The sequence below is a fragment of the Heliconius melpomene genome, chromosome 21, assembly GCF_056956725.1.
Source record: "Heliconius melpomene rosina isolate 202511_hmr_F chromosome 21, ASM5695672v1, whole genome shotgun sequence".
Lineage (NCBI taxonomy): Eukaryota > Metazoa > Arthropoda > Insecta > Lepidoptera > Nymphalidae > Heliconius > Heliconius melpomene.
This window is the reverse complement of record NC_140409.1, coordinates 6,938,064-6,958,549: the sequence shown is the minus strand read 5'-3', so window position 1 is coordinate 6,958,549 and position 20,486 is coordinate 6,938,064. Positions and strand designations below refer to the sequence as shown.

General features: G+C 31.4%; 1 protein-coding gene across 1 annotated transcript; it reads right to left on the bottom strand.

Annotated features, from left to right (window-relative positions):
- Positions 1-66: 66 nt before the first annotated feature.
- LOC146527076 (uncharacterized) lies at positions 67-19,236 on the bottom strand. Its single transcript, XM_085206164.1, has 4 exons — positions 18,908-19,236; positions 1,490-1,663; positions 1,019-1,314; positions 67-936 (listed from the first exon to the last, which is right to left on the bottom strand). Exons 1-4 carry the CDS (start codon positions 19,106-19,108, stop codon positions 258-260), a joined length of 1,350 nt encoding a protein of 449 aa, XP_085062290.1. The 5' UTR covers positions 19,109-19,236; the 3' UTR covers positions 67-257.
- Between the last annotated feature and the right edge of the window lie 1,250 nt (positions 19,237-20,486).

Genomic DNA, 20,486 nt, shown 5'->3' with positions numbered 1-20,486 from the left:
ATTTACGTTGTGACAAGGTTATTTATAGAGATCATAAATTTCATTTTTCGCAAGAAAACAATAATATAAATGTTACAAATCTGCCTTTATTCATAATTTAAGACGGCTTCGTTTCGTTAATATCTAACTGAAGACAGAGATATAAATACTTAAATAAATTACTACAGAATTGATGACGCAAGATGCAATCAAATGATGTTATTACACAATTTAGAGTTCGTTCATAATTTTTTTGTGTTTTATGCAGCTTAAATATTCTAAACCCAAAAAACTTTAACGCTTTGCTTATCAAGTCCATTGCTATTGGTTTTCCACTTTTCATTATCGCCAGGGATCTCTTCTAAATACTCAACTTCTTTGCAAGGTGACGGCGGGATTATACTGATGATGGGAATACCTATCTCTTGAAATGAGCTCATAGACGAAAAACCACTTTCGTCTTCTATAAAATTTGATGAAGCATTGTATTCGTTTTTTTTGTCGACACTTTGTACTACATTCCCACACGATCTAGCTAGCCCATTTGGCGAGATTTGCGGGCCTTGCTCAAATACTTTAGCGTCTGGGGATTCTTTCTCTAATCCAAAAGTCAGAGTTGACTGTGATACAATAAAATCATTTAAAATTCTATTCTTCATGTCATCAAAGCTAGAAATATCGTTGTCGCTCTTACAATTAGAAATTAGAACAATATTGTCTTTTGTAGTTTTAAAATCTAACTTCATAGATTCTCTTATATTCAATGTATTTCTCTCTTCTTTCTCTCCATTTTCTGTTAACAATAAGGAAGCTTCAGATCGACAGACACACGCACACGCCAAGTCTGGAATCTTTGTACTTAAAACTGTGTTGGCAAGAGTAATCAATCTTGACATTTCTTCAGTTAACTTATGCCCTGTTTCGTCTTCAGTAACAAAAGGTAATTTAGATTGGCTCCTAAAATATACAAATATATATGTAAAAATTTAAATATAATCAAATTGCTTTAATATAATTTCAAAATCCTCAAAATACTTACCAAATACTGGAGCTATCTATAAATCCGTTAACATTATTAATAGATTTGCTCATTTTTCTTGTACTAATTTTCTTTGTAGAGCTTATTGAACCATCCAAGTTTTTACTAACATGTAGAACGGAGCGCGACCTTGGCAAGTCGGATATATTTAGAGATTTCGATAGAGCCATAGGTAATATTTTATCTAATCGTATTTCCGATTCATTCTTTTGGCATTCTATGTGTTCTTTGACTCTATTCAAAAAAGTGACTATTTGCTTAAGTAAAGCTATATGCATCTGCCTGTTGGCTTCAGTCTGAAAATTATTACACTTAGATTGACATTTATTAAAACAAAAATTAATATTATTTCACATATAGGTAATTCGCCAAGAGACAAACATTCGCAAATAAATTCGCAAAGCATCAAGTAAAAATAAAATAAATATTGGTGCACCAATACAACAATTAATAATATTTATATTGTTATACCTGAGCTAGCTGCCATCTTAAAGTCTCCACCTCCATATTTAAAGCGTTCACCTCCGTATGTCTGATGTCTGCGTTACCGACGACCTTGTCCGGAGATTTCATGATTTCCACAGCTTTTTCTATATGATTACCACTCTTCGAAAGTTGAGAACTTGGCTCAATTCTTTCTGGAACCTGAAATGAACAAATCAAAGTGTAAGTTACATTCTTTTCTTTAAACTTCTAATAACATTAAAACTTTTATACCTAAGAGAAATGCAATTTTATTAATTTTTATTATATAAAGTGTTCCCAACAGGCTCGAGTCAAATATTTTTTTTTTTAGAAAACATAAAACAAACATTTTAACATAACGGAATAGGAAACTCTTGGTCCAAGAGGCGCAGATTCAAATCCTACTACGTTCCATTTTTTTTTACGTTTTCTAATAGAACATACAATTCTATTATGAGATTCTTATTAAATATCAATGCCAATGACAAATATTTTTGTGTAATTAATTGCAAAAATGGGGAACGGAGTGTCTTAACTCTAGGAACCCTCTGCCTGTTCTGCTTGTGCGGGAAACAGCTTGACGCTAAAAAAATGCATTAATAGTATTATACTGGTAGCGCCTTACTAATCATCAACAATTGTTGCTTTGAACGTCATGTGATACAAACACTGGCTTATATAGTAGAATGTCGAATAAAAAAAAAAGATCAAATAACGGACCCCTCGATAGACTCTCTTTGTATGAGAAGTAGCAAAAACTTGGGAGCACACACCAAGGTGGTACCAAAGAATCACACGCCTATAGTATAGGTACTCTAGTCTATAAACATTCAAGTAATTAGGAAAAAAACTGCCAGCTCACTCCATACCCGTTAAATAACAGTTATATCTAAAGAATTGCAATCTTCATTTAAATGATATTAAATATTTAAAAAACTACAATTCACTAAAATTTAGCAGGCTAGGCTCCCTAGCCTAGTGTTAAAACACTCCGCTCCCCACTTTCCACCGAATTCTAGAGGCGCTTTTGCCTCGATAGCAGAGCGAAAAAAAAGAAAATAGTAAATATTTCATTTCCACAAGTGGAATTCGAACCAACCACCTATTACGTTCAAAGTCACACTTTGTGCCGCCGCGCCATGACTAGCCTCCAATCAAAATCCAAATTTCTATTTTAAATATGTAAGTAGTATCTAATTACATAATTAAAATAAGATAAAAGTAAATATTTGGCAATAAAACTACGTAACTTGATGTAAATTATCTCATATTTTACATTTTACATTCAGTAATAATGAGAATTAATACTTGTATCGACCTATTACAAAATTATAATATTCATAAAGAAGGCTACAACTCAAAAGCATTGAGTAAGCACGCTTGAAAAGTACAAAGACCTTAAAAGATGTACGTACATCCGACGTAACCTCTGGACCATGATCAATTATTCAATGAAATTATTACTCTTCATTCTGTAGTCGAGTAAAAAGGTAACGCTCAGTTTTTTTATTTTGTTCTTTATTATTTTAAAATTATAAAACATATTAAATACACAAAACCTTGGCGATGTAGATGTTTAAATATGATTTAAAAAACAAAAAATAAATAGAATCTGATTAGCTCCGACTATTGTTTTCAAAATTTTAAAAAATCTCTTCTGCAAATATAAAAAAAATATATTTTTATTTTTTTAATTAATATTTCATATGTTATCGATTCCCATCAAGAAAAGTACACTTTTGATATTAGCTCAAGCTGAAAGAAGCATACGAATTTTGAAGATGAAAACAAAACAATAGCAACAAATAATATTTTAAAAAAAAGTAGAACAAGAACGAAATTAAAGTAGCACACCAACATCCGCACCAAAAGTGGACAACAATCAGCGACTGTGCCATTGAAATTGTATACAAAATTACCGCATTGAAAACGTTTGAATGAAAAAAAACATCTATATACCTATATAACATACTACAGTAAATAAAGCCTAAAAATATTTTTTAAGATATACAATTATTGAATAAGGTAAAAAAAATACGAGAATCGTCCAAACGCGTTATTTTCTATTATACGCAGTGACCTACTTAACTAGTTTTATGTATATCTATTACATAGTATTGAATTACTGGTGCTGCGTTACCTATCTCAGATATCAGAGCCACCAGCTCGGAACCCGCCACACTGCACAAGGCTAGTAGGCTAAGCTTCGATTACAACATTCAATAAAGAAATGCAAGCAGTCATTTCACCGAGGTTATACGAAATAATTATATGGTAGTAGATACAGGCCGTCGTGCCGGAAGGGCACAATCGTGTAATTGTATGCACGACAGGTTAAGGGTTCGATTCAAACTTGAGGAAATGAAATATTTAATATTTTCATTTATTCATTCTGGTGTCGAAGCAAAGCACGGCGTTGAGTTTGGCCACTCAACAACACACAATGCCTCGAAAATTCGATGGAACGTGGGTAACGTAGTGTCTTACAGTCTTACGCTAGGTTCCCTCTGCCTACCCTGCTATGTGCGGGTTACAGCAGGAAGTAAATATATATATATATATATATACTCGTAAATGGATGATTTTGTCGTTTGTATGTTAGAGGGGAAGTATTCGAATCGGTCGCTTAACATGAGGCAAGCCCGTGACGCGGCGACGCGTGACGCGCGCATCCGCTGCGCTCCCCCGGTGAGCTATCGCCGGCGCCTACCTCGTACCTCGTACCTCGTACTTCGACAAGTGCACCGCCACCGACGACTCACGCAAATTATGTCTCGAACTCGAATGTATAATTACATACTAAATTTGTTTCTTTTTATATACAGTGCCTAATATGCCGCCGTGTAGTCTACTATAGTATGACTGATATGAAATATAAGATACAAGGATATTAAAATCTTAACTTCTATCTACGAGTATGAGCAAGTAACTTTGATGTAATTTCACTATATCTTTTTTTCAATGAAATCTTTGTAAAAAATATTTATGGTGCGCATAACGACACCTTCTTTTTTTCAGTCCTAAGTATGCATTTATGTTGTATGTCTTTCTTTATATGTTATAATAACCATTATTAGGATCTGTATCTCAAAAAAGAGAACTTTTCTAGGATCACTTCCTTGTCTGTACGTCCGTCTGTCAAGATTATTTATCACAAATAACGCTATAATAAAATTTGCTAACTTTCAAAAATAATTTTGTTATTTTTTCCAACCGTTAAAGGCCGACCATACATATACTAAGAAAGGCTAAGATTTTTATTATTTGTAAATATTAAATTTGAATATCCAAAATACAAATATTTGTTACCATAATCACAATTTACATAATACATTGATTAGATGAATTTGCATAGAATTAGAAATTCAAATATCGGGCGTTATGTCCTTATAAGAATATTAGAGATTTGCTTAACTGCTGTTTTAAGTGTTTCAATGTTATATAAATCTGAATAAATATTCATGAATGTAATATAATATTTATAATACGACCATTGCATATGTTCATCCTCAAGAAATATTCATTAAAATTTTTAATTAAAAATGCGTTTTAATAGAGTAAGACAATAAGTAGACAGTATTGGGATTTAGCAAAAATACAAAAAAGTTACTGTAATAACCACGATTATAGATATTATTTTATATTGTTAATAATAATAATTGATATTTATTCATCTATATATAATTTACCTGATTTGTTTATTTCTGAGCTCACATACATAGTTTACCCAGCAGGTTGACAACCCTATCATAAAACGTCCACAGTTCGAATTCAAAATGGAATTAAGTAATAAAAGGAAAGAACATGTTCTCACGCATTCACCTCCATTCAAATAGTTACCGTCTCATTACTTCTAAGTTTACATCCAGCATTTTCTAAGGCGATGTGTTTATTTACAAAGCGATTTAATGCAAGTCTGTTGAATGTTCGTTCGTGTATTGTTACGTAACAAGGCGAGATAGCTGTACACGCAGCGACTGCGGCGCGACGACTTGTCGGAGAGCTCAATCAAGAGTTCATTGTTTGTATTTTATTATTAGATTATTATTAGATTATTATTAGATTATTATATCACGTTGTCGTTATGAACTTATAAAAATAAAACAAAAGGAAAAATACAAAATCAATAAAAAAAAAGGAAATGTCAAAATATCTCTACATCCTATTGGGATATTAGTTCCTATCACCCGCTTAGCGCCTAGCGGCTTCACCCGCTTGAACTATATGGTTATTTATTTAATATCATTTGAGTGTATATAGAGGAATAAAATATTATGGATTTTATATAGAGTAGAGTAGAGAGTAGATAGATGAAAAGTTATTTAATTTCAAAATTGACTAAACATTTAAATGAAAAAATTAAAAACATGATATAAAAGTAACTTGGACAGCGTCCCTTATGCGTAAGTTGTCACGTCCCGAGTTCGTGTCGGTCGCGCTTTATCTACTTATATTAGATCCGGCACCCGATTCGTATTTATGGCATGTCGCGATGGCGACGGAACCATCGCACTACCATGTTGCTTTTACGAATATAACATTATTAGTTATTGATGCAATATCGTGAATATCCATCGATATATTAAATCCGTCGTGGCACACTATGGCTGTGTGGATGGTGGGTATACGCAACGGATGTGGGGTCTATTCCTACTAGGGGGAATAAATTTATTTCATTTCCTCGTTCTGGTAACATGCGAAGATAAAACGCGGCGTTGAGATCCGCCACTGCACAAACGCAATGTCTCGAAATTTGTGAACGTGGGGGGGACAGTGTATTGACACCAGGGTCCCTCTGCCTACCCTACTATATACGGTATATAACGCGAAGATACGAAGAACGATTGCAAGGGCCTATATGAGCCATAAGAGGTAAATATTATTTTATTTCTATTGTATACGTTAACCGAATCAATCAAATATGCATTCGATAACAACTATAAATTAAATTGGTATGCACTTTTCATCTTCACGCATTCCCCGCATTTAGGAGGGTAAGAAAAATATTATTTCTTAGCACATATCGAGGTAATAATCATTTATTCAAGTATTTTTATTTAAAAAAACTACCTTCTACACTTTTCGTCACAGCAAAATGGAAAGTCGTATAAAAAAAATGTCAATAAAAATAGTATATGTTTTTTGCCATCCGGTATTCTTTGAAATGAAAGACCGTGGGTTCAATGAAGCGTTTCATGCCAAATTACAGCTATTTTAACTTTAATTCATTTAATAAAAGAGTATATACTCGTATATATATAATTTTTCGAAAGTACACCTTAATATACTATTATAATAATTGTTTTATTTCCTCGGCAACTCGAGCATGTTTTTTTTCGTTACCCGGATTAGAAGTTAATTTAGGTGAAGATATTTTGTTGATTTTTTTAATGTTTTACGCCTTTTCCCTAGCGGGGTAGCCAGAGACATCTGAGCTCCAAACGCTACCTTAATATTGTTAATCTATTTTATATCAATAAATTAAAAAAAAACACTAAATTAATAAAAATATAATTTATTAAATAAATGTGTCGTAAACAAATTAAATAAATATTTTATATAAAATATTCATAATCTAATGTCTAGACAGATATTGATTCGGATTCTAGATTATGCAATACATGATAAATTAAAGAATTGGATTGTACTTTGTATTCATAACATCAAAGGCGCGGGCGACTAACTTACATTCAATTTATCATTTTTATTGTTCTCTTTCACCAAAGGAGGATATAGGAAATGTAAATACCAAACGGATTGAACAAGTATGCCCATGCTCACCCTAGAATAGTCTTGAGCCCACTTCTGAAATTTTACTAACAATAAATAAAAAAAAAACTTTTTGACGAAGATATCTGCTTAAAGCCTGGGAAGTAAACATAAATCAAAAGGAAAAAATACAAATTATATAAAAAAAGGAAAGTTAAAACATTTCTACATTCTATTGTTATTTATATTTTTTGTCTCTATATAAAGAATATTATTAATAAGAATATTATTGTAGGAAGTCTCGAGCTGAAAATATATGTGAAAAAATATTTTTTTACTATTTTTATTTACAGTGTTTTGTTGACTTTTGTCAAAGTAATATCTGTTAATGTTATAATATCGGGTAAAACAGAAACCATTTCATTAATCCTCATGCAGGTGCCAGCAACTTGCTTACCACGGTCGGGTGCGTTTAACATTTATGTATTTAAATTGCTGGGATCCGGATTGCGTGAGTCATATACATATATTATAATTAAATATATATAAGAAAATATATTTTCTTTCATATTTTCAATCGACCCTAGTAATTGAAAATTATTGAAAGTTTTCTTCTTATCATAACCACCGGGAAAAAAATACTATCAATTATAAATGCATATACCTACCACAATTCAAATATAATAAATAAATGAAAATTAACATATAATTTTTTAAAATTTAATGTAAATTATAATTATTTAAATTATTATATCGACGGTGTTCCCCTGTCACAAGCTATCCTTGCATAGCGATAGGTTGAATTTAGAAATGTTCTGCATATGGCAACATTCACTTTCGGATTATTCAATATGTTTAAGGCTAGACTTCTCTAATCTATTACCAGATTTATTACTTAGTAATTGAATTAATATTTAAAAATATTCTGATTTTACGATTGGTTTTATATTGTTTTTCATAATAATAAGTTTATTGACCAAAATTGTATAGAAAATATAAAAAAAACATGTGGACGTATGTTCTAATATAGGTAGCTGGTAGGTACACCAAATGCAAAAAAATATTTTATAAATACATTAGCATAAATACATTCATACGTGTAAGATAAGTGTATGTAACTAATTAGTCAAACTAGCCTAATGTTTTTTTTTTCTTATTTAGCAACTTTGCCATTTGACACGATCTTCATTAACCCACTTATAAAGACTATAATAAACATAAAATTTTGAAATGATACTCTGCATAAAATTTAAATACTAAATTCGGACCCATTATTCTAATAGTATACCATTTAATTATTAATTATGTCAGTTGTTAAAATAAATTAAAAAAAAAACAAAATGCAACGGATGAATGTTAAAATTAAATTAGGGATTTTAGGTTTATAGTTTGCAACCTTAAGCCGAGATAAAATAAATATTATGGGATTAAATAGTTAGATTTACTACTGGTTGTTGGTTCGATCCCCACTCGAGACAATGAAATATTTATTTAAATTTATATTTTCATTTCTTCGCTCTGGTGTCGAGGCAAAGCACGGCGTTGAGTTCTGCCACTTAACACGCAATGCCTTCAGAATTCGGCAGAAAGTGGGGAACGAAGTGTCTCAACACTAGGTTCCCATTGCCTACCCTGCTGTGTGCGGTATATAGAGTGAAGATGATTAATAGCTAATAATGTCAATAGCGCCAACCCACTGGTCTTGTTATACAAAAGCACATAAATTCAATAAAAATATACAGATATAGTATGTATGCCTTGCAAGCCGTCTCTTCCCACATAGCAACGGTACCACGTTCACCATTGTTTGTATGTACATTAATGACCTATGGTATACACTATGGTATTATTAACTTCTAACATCAATTCTCTATATATCTATCTATATATCAATCTATCTATATATCCATCTATATATCTTTTTATTTTTTATAGAACAGTCATCAACAAAATGGAAATGAATATTGAAAACGCGTCAGACATTCGGAATTTTTTATTCTAATTGTGTTTTATATTATTATCGTATTCGGGGTCTATCAATTGTAAATGAGAAACTCAACTCATCTACCTAAACAAAATGTTCTCATTTACGTTTCTTCATTAGAACTATTTTATTATTTTTACCGCAACTTCCATTCAAATTTTAATGATACAATTTAGATTTATTTAAAAAAATCAACTACAAGTTAAGAGACAAGATAGAACTGAATTAATATTCAGTTTAAAATTACATCTTTTGTTGTTATCATGTCAAATATATTTTGCATAATTATAAATAATTTTACTTTAGATTAAAAAAAGAAATCATATCCTAAATTCCGGTTTCTTTTAAATGATATTCATTCATCTCATTTTTTTGTTACTTTCTAACGTAAGTGAGTCAATTGTTGTTGAGACATGATATTTTGCGTGGTGATATTTGTTTTTAGCCTACTTTGTGAGTCTAGCGAAGCTTAATTTTGGATCACGCAGTAATATATTAATATTATTAATAATATTATTTTTTTTATTAATATAATATTTATTACCTATAGTAATAGGTATAGATTGGGAAAACTATTATTCTCAATCTAATGGCAGCTATTTAAAATATAACTTGCAGTTTCATTGCTAAATTATAATACAATATTTTTAATTATGTACAAACTTCGTAAGCCTTATAGAAATACTTATATGAAATTTTATTGTTGTTAAATGTTGTTAGTCTTATTTCCATTATCTATTACTACCTACAGGACTACGCGTAGGCCGCAAGACGAATAATAATACCTATGGAATAGGTATACCCAGGAATTGTATAGAGTACCTCCTATTTATTGTATTGTATCGAAATCATACAGGTTGCCAGTACCATATACTCGTACACCATGAAAATATGCATTTCCTTATTTTTCATGGACAACATTTCATCCATATCGGTTCAGCCGTTTAAGAAAAATATAGTGACGAACACATGTATAGGAGAAACAACACTTGCCTTGACACTTTGATAGTATTTAGTAATTACAGAAGGACACTCGCACTTCCGCCCACATAGTCTTACAGTCACAATTTAAACATAGTTTATTTTTTTTATTCTCAACACATTGACAACATATCCTGTATTCTACACTTAACAAAACACTTAAGTGTTTTTTTCACACTAATAAATTATATAAGGTAACGTATAAAATAACCGAAATTAGATTTAAAAGTAACATAAATACCTACTATTGAAGTTTATGACGTTAACCGTACATTGTACATAGGTTCATATAAAATAGATTTTTTTTCTATTTTTAAAATTATGTACCTCAAAAGAAAAAATAGAACTGGTAGGGACAATTTTTTGTATGAAACAAGAGAAGTGCATATTCACGCATTTCAATTTCGTCCATTCTTGTAATTGACTTACAATCCTGAAATTACTAAGGAACCCTCGAGGTAAGTTGCGCATTTGTCAGGTATTTTTTAACTATTTAGTGATTATTATACTATTGCCGAATTTTCACGCTGTATCCCGCATATAGCAAGGAACCTAGTGTTAGGGAGGCCTTCGTGTAGAGTGGAGGAACTCAACGACGCGCTTTGTCTTTTTACGAAAGCGAAGAAATGGAAATATTGATAAATATACATTTCCCCGAACGAGAATCGAACTCCCAACCGACACCTCTAAGCCTGTAAGTACACTGTCAATAATTACATATAAACAGTCGCCGATGTTCAAATAAATAAGGCTTGGCCCAATCGCATAAAAACATCGTTTTAATATGATTTGCAGGTCAAGACGAGTAACTCACAGATTTCTCAGACTCTACATGGTATAATGAGATTCTTGTACTTACAAGGGTTGTAATTAATGTCCGTGACCTAAACTGAACTTGTCAAGTATGATTTAAATACAAGTACATTTTTACAAATTTTTATTTAACTTGCGTTAAAAATTAAAATTCATTTTTATAAACTTTTATTTAACTCGCCATGTTAGTGTGTGTGAAATCTTGCAAGCTCAATTTGAACTACTTCCCAGACCCAGTGTCCGATTGAGCCGAAATTTAGATTACGACTTCAGTTTTGATGACAATGAAATTATATATAATGAATATTGTTTTTAATACAAAATGGTCGCCGCAACAAAATGGTGGAGTACATTTTTTTGCACAACCCACTTAATAATATTAGTTTTCTCTATTACTATTAATAATCTCTATCATTTTTAATTTTATCTAATCTAACGGTAGTGTAGGTACACTACCGTTACAGTGCGTAGGTACGCACTGTAATTTTGGTTAATTCACGTGTTTAATAAAGATATCTACAAAAGTAAGGTTTTTTTACAGATTCACGCGGGATAAAGCAACATCTAACAGGGTATGGAGAGGGAGCCTAGTGACAAAACACTTCGCTCCCCACTCTTCGCCAAATTCTGAAGCCATTGCGTGTTGAGTGGCGAAACTCAACGCCGCACCTTGACACCAGAGCGGAAAAATAAAACAAAATAACAAAAGTACAGAATACCTAAGTATAGGTTGTAAAATCTAGCTAGTATGTGATGTTCTTTCAGTATGTAATTTATATTTTGATTCGCTGTTACGGATGCAAATACGAATCATTACGGGCCATTGAAGCGTGACACGCTCCGTTACACAAAATTAAATTTCCGATACAAGTTTTGTCCCTTGCAGTGCTGCATTGACGTGTCACGTGACACGGCACGATAGCTACATGTGTATTCATATTGTGTTTTGGATTTCCTTGTGTTAATACTAATAATGCAATGATAGAATTAAATTAGAATTAATCTTTTGAATAAATTTTGTTATTTTTGTAGAAGTAATAATATGAAATTATAATATTTATTTCTTTATAATTTAAGCTTTACGTCGCGTGTCGCAGTGGACTAATCTATATTCTTGATCATAAAAAAGTGTTTGTTTTATTTAAAATTGTGCATAAATTAAAAAAAAAAACAGATCAATTTATAATATTTTATTACGATTTAATTGCTGTAAAATAACTGTTTTATTGAATTAGCTGAAAAATACAATATAGACATAATTATACTTCATAGTCTGCCTATACACCTAATATGCTTAGAATATTTTTAACAGACTTCCTAAAAGGAGGTTATCATTTCGACTGTATTTTTTTCATGTTTGTTACCTCAGAACATTTCATGGGTGAGCCGATTTTGATGATTCTTTTTTTATTTGAAACCTAATGCTTCCAGTGTGGTCACATTTTAATTTGGTCCATTTTTGACAATAGTATCCATGAGAAAATCACAAGTCTTAAATTTACATTAAGTATGTGCGCGAGAAATGGACGAATAACATGTCCCGCCAACCGATTTAGATTATTTTTTTTTCGAAAAGAAAGGAAAGGAAAGAATACACTTGAAGGGTAGTGTGATGAAAGTTTAGTTAGGTACTGATTTTGGGATCCAGTTGATCTTGAAGAAGTCAACAAAAAAGAAGTTTTTTCCACCTAGCAGGTGCAGATCGAAACCTTAGTTAGTGCGGAAGTGCCTACACACATACCCACATCGTATGGTGGTACCATTGTGAGTGGAAACTTTAACGATATGAAAGGCAGATAGCGCTGACCCATTGTTCCTTAGACATCATATCTCCTTGGCTGTTAACTCGTGTGAGAACGGCGCGATCGTCCGCGACGGCGGCGTTTCGCAACTTATATTATTATTATTTACATTTTTTATTATTTAATTATATTAATAACATACTAGAACATATTATGCATGTCATAAAATTGAGACGAAGTATATAGACTTTACATACACTTAAGTCTACATCTATTAACTAATATCTGAAGCAAAAATGTTGTTCCCCTCCTTACGAACTGGTTACTGGTTTTTTTTTTTAATAAATAATACGAATAAAATAATTGAGTTCTGCCACTCAACACAAAATTCGCCAGAATTCGCCGGTAAGTGAGGAACGGAAATATTTTCATGAGAACCGAGAGTCTTAATAGTAGGTTCCCAGGTTCCTCTCTTTCCTACCTACCCTGATTTGTGTGGGATAATAGTACGTATATAAGGTGACATACGAGTACCCAGACGTTGAAAAAAAATAAGTAGCGAGCACTTTTCATTCCACAAGAAACTTAGTTTGGAATAAAAATGAAACTATGATAGTTAACTTGCCATAGTGTTGTACTCTATATACTAATAGATAGATATTAAAGTAATGGAAATATTAAATTACATTAACTGGACCGTCTCATGGCCCAGGGGTATAAGGGTGTGACTGTAACGCGACGGTTGTGGGTTCAATCCGCACTTGAGTGAATAAATTATTTATTAATATTTTAATTTATGCGGCGTTGCCACTCAACACGCAACGCCTCGAAAATTCAGCGGAAAGTGAGGAACAGGGGTTCCCTCTGCCTACCCTGCTGTGTACAGCGTGATGAGCTGATAAATACATTAATTAGTTTCACAAGTTACGCATTCTCGTGACTTTTAACCATAATCTAATTAAAATATTAATCACGCAAGGCATTTATCGTAATAGGAAACAAGAAGCGTTTACACTTTACACGGCATTCAATGTTTTCCCATGTCGTAATGGCAAATGTGCGGCGGGTCAAAAAGTTCCCCACAAATAGAAAGTTTGTTTCCATAGTAATTATATTACAGAATCGTTTATATAAAGTATTTTTTATTTACAATAAACCTCCCGTAAACAATATCCTATACAGTTTATTTTTATAGTTTTTTTAATTTATACAAGTAGATATGTTTTTTTATGAGATTCACGCAAGCCTAGTGTTAAGTCACTCTGTCCTTCCTTTCGGCCGAATTCATGAATTAATACATTAACCTTTAACTATGGACGTGATTTTTTTATAACACACATATGGACGTCGGGTCTGTCAGACCAGTGTATTTATTGGTCATATTCCGTTCGTTTTTTTAAAGGAAGAAGACAATTTTATGTTTTAGTTTACATGAATAGCCTCAAATCAAACATAATCATTATAAATAAAATCGCTTTTTATTAAACTTTACACATCACAACGATTTAAGTAACTTAAAGTCACAATTTCAGACTTTGGCCACATGGGATGACTCTTAAGAAAATAATATTGTAAAAAAAAGACAGATAATAAAATAAATATTTTTTTAACAAAATATAAAGTCTAACAATTAAAAAAAAATAAAGAAATTACATCTTATGGTATAAAATAAAAATTTTGACAACACCTCAAGATAAGGTACAATTGAACATCGATACACAATGGCTTTCAACACTGTAGGCTAACAGGACGATTGCAGTCAACATAAGTATGTGTTGTCTTTCTATATATCTTATGGAGGCAAAGTATACATGTTTTTCAAGAACCCAAAACTATTTTTTTCATTTTAATTTTCTTTGTGTTCAATAAATGATAGATCAGATCGCGAAACGCGAGTCAAAGTCATTCTCAATTCTTAGAGTAGTTTAGTATACGAAACGCGTCTTTTTATTTGGTAAAGTGCTATTTTCTTTATAAAATGTCGTCGTCCAATTCTTTTGTTTGATATTGATTATAAAGTACCGATATATTTGTCCCTGACGTGCTTGGTCGATCATTTTTTTCCATTTTATCATAAAAACTAAAAAAATTGAATCTTTTTTAGGTAAATAATATTTATATTACTAAAATATATAACAAATAATGTAAAATAATATATGATATATAACAATAAAAACATTTGAATACAAATAATACAATTAAAATATTAAAGTATATTTTGTAATATTATAAAAATATATGGTGTTTTGAAATCATTATGTATGGAAAACATGGACGTCGGGTCTGACAGACCCAGGCCCCGTTTAGAAAGTTAAATACTCACGTGTTTTGAACCCAGAGACACAACCACTGCTATCTACATTCATTTTGTCAATAATACGAAAGGTACTGAGCGACTCAGTGGCAGAGGTCACGGAGAAGTGGCCGATTTCTAGAATTCGTAGACCTAGATGGGTCTGCGAGACCCGACGTCCATACTTAAAGGTTAATCATTAATAATAATAATAATAATAATATTTTAACAACAACAATAACAACAGAATAATAATACCGTGCAAGACTAACACCGTCACGTCCTATGAGCGGGACTGTGGAAAACATCAAATACGACAACAACAATACTCGTACATAACAGAAAGGGCTTATTATTTAGTGAGCGCAAGCCAACCGTTTCCTAATATCCGGGACTAAATGTCAGCAGACATGTGAGGAGTGGGAACTTTTAATGTAGGAATAGATAAAGGTGTGTGTGCTTGTGTTTTTCTGGTTAAATGGTGTAGATAATTGTATATTGATGTTTTTAGCTTCAGTTATTTAATTTCCATCTTTTCTTCTTTTTCCGGCTCTTAGTGTCAAGACTTAGTGTCAAGACACTCTGCACGATTTAGAGACATCGCGTGTTGAGAGGCGCAATTAAATTTACACTATAAAAAATGTTTATTCTATAAATATGGAATTAATAACATTTTTATGGGAGCAGCCATTGTATTTTTTATATAAATATTGAGGAATAGCTTGAGCAAATAACTTTTTGAAATCTTATATGGAAATATATTTCAATAAGCAATTTAATTTTAATAACTTTATAGTTATTAATCTTAGTTGGACATTTAGTTAGCTGCGATATACACGAAAATTTGGTTTTTTTTTTTTATTTTTTGTATAAATTGATTTTTCTAACCTGTCTTTACGTTTTTTTATTACAAATAAAATTATAAACTCTCATTTTAATTCATGTTTACCTAGAACATGAGAACATATGAGAACTGGCTTATTAATTGAATGAAGTCTATGTGAACAACGAACAGTAGATAATGTTTGACACTAAGAAACTAAGCACGAAGAACAATGCGTCTATCTTTTGCGTATTAAGAATTACTTATAGTAAAAAAAAATCTATAAAATGATGGTATACCAACATAAATTATTATACTTAGGAAGCAGTTGACCCTGTTTTATATACTAGAAATCAACGTAAACCAGGCCGCGGGTGGCTACAAGTGTGTACATTTCACACGAGATTTCTTATCACGGCAAGATTATAATAATATAATCTTTGACTGTGAAAAAAAATCCGTAATAGTGAAGAGTTCTTCAAAGAATGAGTTTATTATTAATTTTTATTAAATACTAGCGGCCCGCCCGCGGCTTCGCCTGCGTGAACTACGTTATTATTAATTTCTGTCTCCACGAGTACCTACGTCCTATAAGTGACGTCCATGCAAAATTTGAGACACCTAGCATTTGTAGTAACGAAGTTTCATACAAACTTTCAACCCCAAAAACAACCCCTTAGAAGTCGAATATTGCAAATTCCCGTCTTAGCGAGAACCTACGTAATGAGAAATAACTCGTATGCAAAATTTGAGATTCCTAGCACATGTAGTTTCTGAGATTTCTTGATGAGTGAGTGACCTTTCGATTTTATATATATAGATAATGTTTTAATATACATATTTTCGCGCTTTATCCCTAGCCTACTGACTACCCCAGTCAGAGAGAACGGAGCGTCAAACACTACGGTCTCTACATAATATATATCTTTCGCCTCGTCCACTGTCATCAAACTCTTCATACATGTATGTCCTCATGTTTTTTACGTGACCTTCCTCCAGTATATTATATGTTGCGCTTTTTATATTATTTATATGCTTTATATATTTATATTTGGAGGACGGAGATATAAATATAAAAGATGGCTTGAAACAAATAGAATATTTACTATATTAAATAGGCAAATGTAATAATATTATACAATATATAATATATATAAGTTTTTATTACTTTAATTGTACAGACGGAGTATTAAATTTGTCACAGCTGTAATTTATATAAGGAAGAAGTAACGAATGTAATGTCTCTAAAGTCAATGCATAAAAACCGTTTAAAAATACTTAAAATTCATAAAGTAAACATAAAAAATAATTGCATATATTTGATAATATTACCAAATTTTGACATTTTGACTGTTCTAACAACAGTATAATAAAAAAAATAAGCACGGCACCTAGGTAAGTACTATACACGTTGCTATGGCAACGCGTAGCGCACGCGTCAATAGATAATAGATACATATGTAATATCTATACATATAATAAATCTATAGCTCATCGCTGTCATACAATGATATATAATTTTTTTGTTTATTTTTTTCGGTCTGCACGAAACTCCTTAACCAATATAAATACAGCTCCCACTTCTGTATTTTGGTGAAGTTCCCGTAATATTTAATGTAGGTATGTTTTATTACCATTTATGAATATATATAAAAATTACGTGCACTTTGCAATGTGCAAGTTTTATTTCTTCGTATTACTTTTTTAATTTGGAGAAATTCTCTTTTTTTGCTTATTTATACTTTATGCCAAAATGCAGGACGACAGAAGATTAAGATAAGAAAACTGTTTGACTGTTTAAATTAAACTATAAGTTTGTAATTTTGCTTGGTAATATATTAATCTGATAGAAATTATTATTTACAAGTTGATGGATCACGTGGACTTTATATCTTAAGTTTTAGACTAGAGTAAATCTAGACCTATACAGTACGACCGACGAGTTGTGGTTGCTCTGAATTTAAGTTTTCTGAACTTATGCGCATTGTTCACTTGGGAAGAAAATAATCAAAAGTAAGAAAAATCCTAAAATCAATTCTGAATATACAACTAGCTGAAAGTTTCCTTTAAATCCAGGCAGTGGTACCGAAGATATGCGTGCGTGTGCGATTCAGTTTTTATTGTCTTATTATATTCTAGATATTGTGATTGAATTCTTTGACGTTTAATATTACAGATTCAATAAAAAAATTCAACGAATTGATTGTTAATGAAATATTGTAAATTTCTCATAAATATATGGATAGGATCTTCAATGTTTTCAGCAATGGGGGTCAATATCTATGTATAATACGCACTAAAGAAGAGGTTTTTAGTGAGTAGCAGGATTAGGAGACACAAATTATTACGGAACCTTTAAAAATATAATAAACGTTAAATAATTGTTTAAAATTTTTACAGGTAGGAAAAGGTCAATCAACAAAAATTGCAGAGATTAATAATTAGCTGTATATAAAGATATTTATTTATTTTATACCAAGTAATAGTGAAAAGAAATTGTTGTGCTTATAACTAAAAAGATTTTTCTACTACAAATCCTTCCAAATAAATTATTTAATTATGAATTTCAAAAGACTTTTCGCTTCAAACGACAAAAAAACTCTAGATGTCACTTTCGACAATAATAAAATAAGCAGGAATAATGGAATTTTTAAATTGTACTTTGTTAATAATTATTGAGTATTATATAGCAAAAAATATAAACACTGTACGTCCCGAGCAAGTAGAGCAGACCGCAAACAATACAATAGTGTGCATATTATTTATGGAATTCCTAATTTGCGCACGTAGTATTACGAAAATTGCAACATCCTGATTAATATGTATTATTTCTTTACGCAAATCGCATTTTGTATAAACAATAATATCGAAATAGCCCTCGTATCTTTTATTTACCATATAACCAATACATATCTATTCATATTAAGCATCAAAAAATTCAATTTATTAAAACATCTATGCTAACTGATACTACTTTTCCATGAAGATAATACCAATGACGTTAAAATAACCGTTGCTCGCGAGGTCTTGGTAGAAAAAATTAGAACACCAAATAAACACTAATAAAATGTTCACTTACTTTATTCAGTACGTCCTGTTTCTTTGCCGGGCAAAGTTTCAAAACACTGTCTTGGCTGGAACCAGACGCCGGGGACCGGGAAACGTATCGGTTTGAGAGTCTCCTAGCAAAATTACTTTTGAAGTCCTCACATCGCATTATGGACTCCACGGGCTTCCCAAATTCATCATCTAAGAAGGAGTCACGCGGCTGGGCCAGCATCTTGCACACAAAGCCGGTGCCGGTTCTTTTAGACAAAATTTCATCGATGAATGAATCGAACGTAACCGCCTCTATTGACAACGTCAACGCAACCGTTAACTGTCGATGCGAACAATAAACTAAAGGTGAACGTCAACCGTCACGATCCACTCGTCACTGTTGCGTGGTTCAGGTTCGTGAATGGGGCAGTTCCGACCTGTAGTTCTAATTAGACGAAATGTCGATATTTAAACTACGAACTTCAACTTGTCCATTACAGAAAGCTCTTTATTACAGAAATTATTAATTCATATTATATAAATATTTTTGTATACTCTATTTAAAAGTTTATACTTTGAGAAGCTTTATAACGGTATATATAGTTATATTTTGATAGCGCCATCTATTTGTACTCCGTAGTTTTACTTATTTGTGAATTGGTGACGGTTGCGTGGAGAAAGTTCGGAGCAATAATACTAGCTAGTTAATATGGTCGCCACTAGATGGTTATATAAATAACAACTGAAAAAAGATATCAGCGTATGAAATAGACTGAGATCCCACGGCCCCCAGAGCTACGTCATTCTAGCAAAGCTGAAATTTTGAAGATTTATAGTCTAATACTCCACCCTAGTTTCCACCGAAATCTCAAGGGTATTAGTGTCGACCATGCCGTTATATTCCTGGGCTCTAAGGCTTCGTTGCTGGCCAAATCATTAGAAATAGAAAGTATGCTTGATAAAGACATAGATAATATAAAATTAACCGGCAAACGATTTTGCAATGCAATGCGTTGTACAAGATGAACAAACTGAGAAATCTATCCAGCGATAAATAAAAAGTAAAAAAAGCATTTTTTTTTATTAAACAAGCTTTTTTTAAAAGCGCTAAAAATATAAAATAAACATTTTCTTTAAAACTCTTTTTACTCTCTTTTAAAGCTGTGTTTTTTATCTATGCAAGTAAATTTCGCGATAAAGAATAGTTTATTATAATTAACTAGGGCAGATATTTTGTCTGTGGGTAAGGCGTGAATGACAAATTCACATATTTCAACAATTTTGACACAATAAAATTTACTGAAAGTATGAAAAAATGTAAAAATATATTTTAATAAAAATGTTATGAAAAGATAAGAAAGTCATTTTAATAACCCGGTATCAAAATTCTATCATTATTTCTATTTTTTATCATATAAAGTAATAAAAGGTAATTGTGGTAAAAAACTGATAAATTTCAAAAAAAATTATATAGGTTTACCTATTCATCTGCTAATATATATAAAATTTTATTTTTATAGCAATTCCCGCATATATTGTATAAATATGGCTGATTTTGAGTTTCCCGTCAAATCTGTCTTTTGCAATCAATTTGATTTGGTTGAGATAGTATTTATATG